This window comes from Bactrocera latifrons, unplaced genomic scaffold (assembly GCF_001853355.1).
Source record: "Bactrocera latifrons isolate USDA-ARS-PBARC rearing strain unplaced genomic scaffold, ASM185335v1 scaffold_692, whole genome shotgun sequence".
Lineage (NCBI taxonomy): Eukaryota > Metazoa > Arthropoda > Insecta > Diptera > Tephritidae > Bactrocera > Bactrocera latifrons.
Genome location: NW_017537370.1, coordinates 1,509 through 11,788, shown reverse-complemented (window position 1 = coordinate 11,788; position 10,280 = coordinate 1,509). Strand labels below are relative to the sequence as shown.

General features: G+C 36.9%; 1 protein-coding gene across 1 annotated transcript in view; it reads right to left on the bottom strand.

Annotated features, from left to right (window-relative positions):
• Positions 1-3,455, bottom strand: part of LOC108975739 — a 16,645-nt gene extending 13,190 nt beyond the window's left edge. Inside the window, exon 1 of the mRNA XM_018944442.1 lies at positions 2,124-3,455. Within this exon, the coding sequence (XP_018799987.1) occupies positions 2,124-2,411 (288 nt within the window). The 5' untranslated portion in view covers positions 2,412-3,455. The remainder of the gene's footprint in view (positions 1-2,123) is intronic.
• Between the last annotated feature and the right edge of the window lie 6,825 nt (positions 3,456-10,280).

The following is a 10,280-nucleotide window of genomic DNA, read 5'->3' as shown; positions in this document are numbered from 1 at the left end:
ATTAATCGGATGGTTGGCAGCYACGTCTACTTTTCATATGGTAAAATTTTAAATTTCTTTTGATTATTTCGCTTTCCAGTACACAACTAAAAAAACAATTAATATAACGGGATAAAACTTTGCACCTCATGACCAAAAATTGTTTAAAACCAACTAAAACTGTTCAAGCCCCTAGGCACCGAATGTGTACATCAAAGTATCTATAGTTCACTAACACCCGAACTTGGTCCTTCCTTACTTGTTAATAAAATGACTTTAATAATTTTCAAAATATATATTATATTTTTTAAATATTCATTGTTAAAAATGTGATGATTGTTAGCTCGATATCACAGTGCTCTTCAATCATTTAACTGTGGGCACGACGCTCCTACTACTTWGGGATGGCAGAAACCACAACCCGATATTCTGGTCTGCTTGTTGGTCTACCGTATTAAAAAAAAAGTTATTTACTCAGACAGATGATTACGTTCCGGGAAATTACCCGTATACATTACATTTTAAATACACATACACACGAACAATCTTATATGGTGGTCATAAAATGAAACACTTGCGAAACCCTTAACAAATTAACTTCAATCAGTTTTTTGCAGAAGCAGTGAGAGGCTTTTTATATCTGCCCGTACAAAAATTAACGCGAGCAATACAACCAATATGTATGTAAGTATGAATCTGCAAATACCTATATGAAYGCGTATATGACTGTGTGACAGGGGTTTTTTCATTACAAATATTAAAAGGTTTCACAACAACTGGAGGGGACTTCCGTTTTCGTTGTCGCTTATGGTACCTTAAGGCATACATWCATTTATATGTGTTCATATACATGCACTCGAGTGTAGAAATGCCASAATTATTCTTGTTGAACTCATTTTCGCTTTCGATTCATTTGTGTTAAGTGTGCAAATTAATTTCAGACGCAAAAAGTTTTACTTAAGTCATGCATGGCACATAAATTAGTCGGTATTTGCTTTATATTTGGTGGGTGGAAGCTTTTACCTTTTGCGAATTAATTAATACACATTGGTGTGTGGGTCTTTGTTGGTTTATATTGAAGGAGCGTTCGTATGATTTATGGCAATGAATGCGTTATACTTTGTATATATGTACTACCTAATAACTAACTGATTGCTGATAAGATACAAATGCATGTCGAAATATAAGGTGACAGTAGATGCCTGTGTACACACATACATAAACAGCAATTCGGACAAGTGTTTGTTTGTTTATAAGTATATTTGCATGTTTTGCAAAAATCGCATGTTTATTTTTAGCAAATGAGCGAAATTCTGCTGAGCAAATTAAAGTTAAAAGTGGCTTATAAAAAGCACACACATACAATTAAACTTTTTGTAGATAAATATACAATACATATACATATTATATATACACGCAAATATGTACATACATAATATGTATGTATGAATATATKTTTGCGCCTCTGAAGACAAAAAATTGAAGTAAAATTACACACTGAAAATTGATAAGCAAAGAACAGCAAAATACAAATGTTAAGTTATAAAATAAGACCAACTACTGACAAAGCAACCGTACGTCCATGCATACAAACATATTCATATGTACGGTTAAGCAGTTAGGCAGTTAGTCAGCCAACCAGAAAGCCCAACCAACAGCTGACTTGCGACACACTTTGCCGACTTCGCGGCGGATGTGGCCGCAATTGTTGCTGCAACTGAAATGTTGTTGCATGGGCTCAACAATAGCAACAAAAACAATAGTACAAGTTACAAGCGCTGCAGCAGCAACAACATGTAAACAATAAATGTCGTGAATTTGAGCAAAGTCGCCATACAAATCTACAATTGCCTACAAAGCGCCATATGTATGTACAATATATGTACATATGTTTGTTTGTATGTATTGTAGTATATTGGAAAAAATATTGCTCTAATACATCTGCATAAACAAATATACACAATCATGTACTTAGACAATACATATGTACATACATAGTGTAAATAAAAAGTATATGTTAATGTATACATATATTGTATTAAAATATATACATTAGTCAGTATTCATATGTGTATATACCATATATATTTACTTTTTACAAATATATAATAACATAGCATTTATATATAGTTTTGGTGTCCTACCTTATCCGGCTCCTGCTTGTAGTGTGGATTCATGGTGGCGGACGCCATGACACGACTATGACCCGCAGCGGCTGCAGACGGCATCTTGGACGACGCCGACATCGCATTGGGCGAATTACCCGCATCGAAGAGTTTGCCATCGACAACGTCGCGCTTGCGATTCTTCGACTTGAAACGGCCCGAACGTGAGATTGTGAAATTGCGCCACTGATGACTGTATTCGCAGCGTGACTCCTCCTCGTTCAGGATGCTGTCCAAGTAGCTAATCGGTTGCTCATGCGCCGTCATTGTGTTATTATGTATAYACGTATGTTTGTATGTAAGTMTTTYTAATACTAAAAAGTTGGTTCGCTTTCTTAATCTATTTTTTATGACTCAACTTTAGTTAGTCAAGTCAGTAATTTYGTTTTTTTTATTTTTATTTTATTTTTACTTCTCTATTATTGGCTAGTTTCACGGCAGTTTTATTATTTAATTAGGCTTTACGTAGCTTAAGTTTGTTTATATTGTTTATTTGTGCATGTTGCATTTCACTTTGTCGCAATTGAGTTTGCGCCGTAACATTTACATAAACGCTGCAGATAAGAACTTTTCACTGGCGCAATAACGCTCAAATCCACTGACAATAACTTCTATATCAAAATTAAGCACGAATTTCAATTGCTACGATTATTGTGCGTTAAAAATTTAGTTTGTAGACACTCACACACGTATGTATAAGCAAGTCATAAGTAATTGTTAAGAGAAAATATATCCGTAATGAGGCTGAGCGATGTTCACAAGAAAAACTGTAGTTGCAACAGCGGAGGCACTATATCAATAACAATGGCAACAGTAATAGCGACAGCAACAGCGATGTCGGCTGCAACTGTAACTTGTGTTGTTGCTGCTCTTTTTGTGTTGTTATTTACTGTGCTGAATTCAATGTTTCAAAGAAGATCAAGATCAAGATCACACGTCGTCTCACTGATGACTTCTGTTGTTGCTGCTTCTTTTTCTACCGCAACTTCTGTTTYTGCTTCTGTTTTTGTTATTATTCTTACGTTTTTCGTCTTTGTTTTTGGAGTTTACGTCTTGCTAATGATTGCCGTTGCCGTTGGCGATGACATCCAACTGTACGGACGGATGGTTGCGAGTGCACTGTACGCTGCGCTTCTGTGCGCCACACCGTTGTGCGCTGCTGTGCTGAAGTTTTGTCAAAGTGAGTTGCTTCTCCCCGCGAAGTTCAAAAATCAAGTCGAATATGCCGATACCAGTTAGAGCAAACACAAGTGTATATGTATGTATATGTATGCAGATACATTTTGCTACACGTTTATTTATGGGTTTGTATGTATGCAAGAGGCACTGTGCCATGCTGTGTTATGACTGTTTTCCTTTTCCGGGGCCTTCTTACTGCTTTACTAACTCAGTAGGAAATTTATTTGCATATGATGTGATCACGGTTAACATACATATGTATGTATGCTTTCACTAAAATTATGTACGCTGAAGTGCCGTAAGATGAAGGTCGTAAGATGGCGCCACAAAAAAATTTAGGCGTAGTCTTAAATGTTTAACCTTAACTAGATTGCTGTTAAATGTCGTCCAATCGTTCYTGAGTTATTGGTCTTAAAATGACACTATCTCTCTTATTTTAGTTTCTATTGGTAACAAGATTGTACGAAGATATAATACTCCAATAAAAAAACTCAAGACCTTGATTTTAATCGATCAGTTTGTACGACAGCTAAAGTGGTCAGTTGCAAACAATTTCTTTAGAGATGGCACCGCAGGCATAAGCAATAATTTGTGTMAAATTACGTGGATATAGATCATCAAATAAAAAAATTTCCTATACCTAAACTTAATATTGATCGGTCAGTTTATATGGCAGCAATATGCTTTAGTGATTCGATATCAGCGGTTCCAACAAATGAACGTGTACAATATCTCAAAAATCGAGGGGCTAGTTCCCGTATATATAGRCAGACAGACGGACGRAYATRGCTAAATCGACTCAGCTATCCGAYGTTTCCTTCCGGGTGTTACAAACCTCTCTACAAACTTAATATATCCTGTTCAGTGCTAAAAAGTGAGTTTTCTGTTTTAATAAAACATTTCTTCCTTCTGTGAAAAGCACTAGGTGTAAAGCAATGACTTGACAAGTGGCATATTCAATGGAAAAGTACTGAATATAACAATCATAACCGCACTCGCACACATTTTTCATCCCGCTCAGAAAGACCACAAGAGGCAGTGGCGCCAGAAAACATCTTGAAAATTCGTGAAATTTTTCAGCGAGACCGAAATTGAGTTCTTTAAATGATAAGGTCTATGAGCGTTATTTGATTATTTGACGTCCTTAGTACAATTGTTATTCTAAAGACTTTTCAGCACATGTAGTACTATACATATTCCAAACTACTCGACTTTTTAAAGGAGGCAGTTTAGGCCATTGAGAAGTAAAGTCCATTCTCGACGAACAAAGACCAAATTCTACAAGTCACTCATCACTCATCAGGATGGGGATCTTATATAATCTGGTGCAGAGGCATGGACGATGTCAACATCCGATGAGTCAGCGTTACGAGTTTTTTAAACCTCCTTTTAACAGCCTTTTGAGCCAACCTACCTACATACCAATACATTATGTTACCTTTAGAATATAGTTGTTTTCCGGGTTCGATGGCTGTGAACTTTGTCAACCATTTGAAGTCTTATGTAATCTAAGTAAATCAATAAATGTTTTGGCATTAGTAATATTACATCTTTTCAACCTATTTTTTTCCTGTAGGGTCTAGGGTTTGTGCCTACGTACAAATGTATAAGCGTATGTAGTTTGTATGAAAAACGCTCCAACTCAACACGACCACTACTCCTCCACCACACTTCCCTCGCACCTTTGCACCTTTCCCACCTCACACTTCATACTTTATATTCGCTCACACCTTTTTCTCAGGTACGTTTACTCCAGCGTGCGTCACAGTCACAGACCACACCACACCCCACTCACCCGCTCCAACATCACAACCGCATGTCGTGTCGCCAGTATACTCACACATCGTTATTTACGTATACTTCGCTTTTATAAATGAGTAAGTGTTGTTGCTGCTATCGTCTGGTGCTTAAGTTGTTGTTAATTTTGCCGTGAACTGCAGACCGTGTGCCGGTGTTGTGCATCCACCGCCGCCGCGTACAGTGTAATGGCCTAATTAATTATTGATAATGCGTCTATCGTTTATATGGTATATGGTACATACATAGACCAGACTGATTCAATAACGTAATCACTTTAAAATTGTCATGTTTTTGCCACCTACTAATTGACCATTTCGTAGAAAAATTATTGTTTATATTTTAATTGTGATCTATACCACATATTACTCATATGAATATAATAAAGTTGATTTGTTCGTTTATAATAGGAATTAGTCGTCTAATACTCTGCGTCTCCTTTGAAAGCGATTTCGTTGAACGTCGTGCTATTATGAGAAACTAAATTTGAACAATTTCCTTTAGTGGTGACATTAAAAGATTTTTTTATCCGTTAGATTTTGTTATACTTGTTCTTTGTGGATTACAGTCGATTACAAAGTGAATCAACCTTTTTTGGGCGGTGGTGACAATGTTGAGTTGTGTTTCAAGAGCACTCATTCCAAGAAACTAAGTTATTCTTTTATAAACAATTACAATAAGGCAGTAACAATTGTGCAGGAAAGAACGTTGGTTAAATGATAACAGTACTCTTGTGACATAAAGAATCAGTTGTAGTATTTCGGTAAGCTTTTTTCCCTCATTTTCTCTCTCGCTGTGTTGATGAAACATATTAAAGATAAAATTTCGAAATCGGGCTATCGAAATTTGCAAATTCATTCGTATATTCATAATTATAATTATGAGCTTTTTGGCAAAAATTTTCCATGCATTCGCGGCAATATCGCTACACTGTACGGATAAGTCAGCGCACAATGGTTGTATAAAAATGGTCTCAGCCGCTTTGTTTGTCGCCTTGATCGAGACCGGTTGGATTGGTATTGGCTTTTTGATAGGCAGAAGAGAAAGGAGAAGACGCAACAGTGGAGCATGTGAGGGGTGTACCAGGTGTTCGGAGGAGCAAAGTCTAAGCATACAAAGTGTTCACAGTAATAATAATAGTAAAAAAAATCTAAAGAGTAATGTACACTCACAACTGTTTGTTGCCTCCTCCTCTTAGCGATTTTTAACCTTCTTTCTTTTGCCTATTGTTATATATTTTTAGTGGATATACGGATATGTACGTGCGTATGTGTGTGTAGAAGCCTGTGGCTTTTTTGTTCAAATTATGATACTCGAATTTTCCCACTTTGCGTTTTGCAGCGTTTTCGCTGTTCAAACTTTTTTTTTTTTTTTGAGGTTTTGTTGTTTTGCTTTATTTTTCTGGTTGGTTTGATTATCATCAAACGTGTGTCTACGTATTTGCCGTTCTTCATATTACTTAGCAGCAGTTATTTATTTTACTCTTACATACATATGTATGTTTGTATGTTGGTGTCGATATGTTCGTGTGTTGGCGTTTGCGCTTTATTTGATTTTTTCATTTTCACTTACCGATATTTTACAATATCCATATGCATTATTCTCGTTTTGATTATCTCAAACACTAGGCAAACAACGGTAACAATAACAATCAGAATATATAATAACTTCTTCTTCTTCTTATTGGCCGCCAGTCGTTTCTTCTTTTCGCTACATGGCGCCAATTAGATATTCCACTTGGTCCTTCCAACGGAGTGGAGGTCTTCCTCTTCCTCTGCTTCCCCCGGCGGGTACAGCGTCGAATACTTYCAGAGCTGGAGTGTTTTCGTCCATACGAACAACATGATCTAGCCAGCATAGCCGCTGTCCTTTAATTCGCTGAACTATGTCTATGTCGTCATATATCTCATACAGCTCATCGTTCCAACGCCAACGCGCAAAGGTCTATAAATCTTTCGCAGATCTTTTCTCTCGAAAACTAGCAATGTCGGCTCATCAGTTGTTGTCATCGTCCAATCCTCTGTACCATAWAGCAGAACGGGAATAATGAGTGACTTATAGAGTTTGACTTTTGCTCATCGAGRGAGGAATCCGAAAAAGCACCTTTTGGCAAGAGTTATCYTTCGTTGGGTTTCTAAGCTGACATTGTAGGTGGCGTTTACGCTGGTTCTAAGATAGACGAAATTATTTACGACTTCGAAGTTATGACTGTCAACAGTGACGTGAGAGCCTAGTCGCGACTGCGACGACTGTTTGTTTGATGACAGGAGATATTTCGTCTTGCTCTCGTTCACTGCCAGACCCATCTGCTTTGCTTCCGTGTCCAGTCTGGAGAAGCAGAACTAACGGCGCGGGTGTTAAGGCCGATGATATCAATATCATCCGCATACGCCAGCAGCTGTACACTCTTGTAGAAGATGGTACGAGTACCTAACCTACCTATGTATATAATAACACCTTAATAAAAAGCGCAACAAAGTACATCTGTATGTGTGTATTTGCATTTAAATTCATGTATATATAAATATATGTGACTATAGCTGTGTATAAATTCAAACTTTAATCAGTTGATTGTTTATTTGCATTTCGGTGATATATTGCTACAGCTCCTACAGCTGAACGCAACGCAGATACTTGAACCAGCTTGCGGCACCAACGATTATATACATATGTACGTATCTGCACCTACACAAATAATAATATATAATTATAAGGTCTATATAACGGTAATAAAACTATAAATTTAGAAAAATATTGTTATTATGAACAAAAAGTCCATTTTTTATTACTTAACTGTTGAAAATAATTCCAGTAATATTTTCACACATGGAGAAGTAACGGTGTTCCAGCGAAATTAATTAAATTATTTTATTTGCTTTATGTCGTAATCTTTTTTTTTTTTTTTTGAGCACTATACTGTTTGTTTGTTTTTTACTCAAGAGATTCATTTAAATATGTATATGCCTTGGCTGACAACTGGTCAGTCTAGAGTCTTAAAAAGCCTAACTTCAACATTTTTTGCAAGGAAATATGATTCGATTTTTTTTAGGGGTACACTAAATTTTTATAAAGACAATTTGATATAAAACTATGGCTTCTTCGGAACCATCGTCGTCGATTTGATAATCAGGTTTCACCATCTCCTGGTGTTATGCTCTCACTGCCATTCAGCAGGCTGGAGAAGCGTTCCCTTCACCATTTTATTATGCTCTAGACATCAGTCACTAAATCATCTCTGGGAGTTCTACAAGAGTTTGCTCCGGTCTTGCACCCTTCCGTTAGTTGCCGCATCTTTTCRTAGAATTTTCGAGCATTACACTTGTCGGCCAGCTCTCTCTTTTTCTGTCTGCAAACGCGTSTAGCTTCCCTCTTCAACTCTCGGTATCTATCCCATCCCGCACGTGTTTTGTTCGATTCTAACGTTACGAGGTAGGCAGTCCGCTTTCTCTCCATTGCGAACCAGCTGTTCTTCTTTTCCGAAACCCAATGATTTTGCTTGCAGCTGTACGTAASGAGCTAGAAATTCGGCTTGGAGGATGGAGTCATGTGTAAAAGTTCACKCTAGTGAGGAAAGTTCTCTGATTGTCATTCACTTTTGAATGGCCCGAAACGATTATTTTATTTTTTAATTTAAATTCTGCATGATTTTTTTATGTTTTTGAGGTTAGTATGATATGTAACATCAAACTAATCGTAAGTTAAATACAAATATACGCTTATCTTTCTGAAGTATATAAAATGCATTCGGTGGTTTTTACGATGAGTAAAATTATTTAATAAAGAAATTCCATTAAATTTTGTGTTCAGAATCAAATTTCTGGTGCCGAATCATTCAGAATGTTGTAAAAAGCCTTCGGTGATAATTGTTTGTCGCGGGCAACTGTTAGTACAAATTATTTTTCGAAAAACAGCGTCGTGTTAATGTCTGTGGAGCAATGCTTTCCGACTACCAGGATGCCAAGACTTATCACTGGCGATGAGTCTTGGATCTATGCTTACGACCGAGAAAAAGGCGATCAACCGACCGAAATCATGACAAAGGTGAACCGAAGCTGAAAAAACCACGCAAACAAAAATCAAGGTTATGTTGACAGTTTTCTTCGATTATCGAGGTGTGGTGCATTTCGAAGTCCTTCCGACCGAGCAAACCGTCAACAAGGAATACTATTTGCGTCGTTTGCGCTAAGCTATTCGTAAAAAAAAATTCGTAAAAGGAAGGACTAAGTTGCAGCCGAACATTTTATAGTCTTACAACTTGCAACAACTAAAGCGAGGAAATGACATTAAGGTGTAAACCCAATCACATATTGTAAAATCAGCCGAATGTTCGAATATCCCGATATTAGTTATTTAATGGCGAGGCCAAGTTTTCGATCAAATGTATCTATTTTAGGCACAAAGATACACTGTTATGAGTAAAACACGCTCTTAATTTTTAAATGGGATAACTCACATATTGGTACAAAGTCATCAGAAGTTCGAAATCTTTATACTATTAAATATATATGAATCCGATCAAAGGGAATCAAAGGGAATTTAAAACTATGTTATATGGGAAGTAGTCGTGCTTGTTGTCCGCTTGCTCTTTAGATGTTTTCGGTGAATGGCGATTTGTGGGTGTGGCAGTGGTCCGATTACGCCCACCTACGAACTCGACATTTTTTTTGTACTAGGAAACTACATATTAAGATATTTAAATTTTTACTCAAGATACAGCTTGCATGAACGGGCGAACGGACAGACAGACAGTTAACCGGATTTCAACTTTTCTCGTCATCCTGATCATTTATATACATTCTGTATAACCCTATATCTAGGGGAACAAATCTATAATATTTGTTCTCTGTAGTATTTGGTCGCAAGAGTATAAAAAGAGGCCGGAAGTATAGGCCAACAACTCTTGGTTTTTGCACCACGATAATGCAACGTCGCATATTGGATTGATTCTTCGTGAGTGATTTTCCAAATTGTCAACCAATATCGTGCGGCAACCATTAGCTGATTTAGCTCCTTATGACTTTTGTCTATTCAGTAAACTCAAACGACCGCTCCGGGGAAACTGTTACGAGTCAATTGAAGACATTACACGTTAATCGTTTCGCGCATTATAGGTTACTCCGAAAATTKACTTTAAGAACTGTTTCGAGGATTGGAAAAATC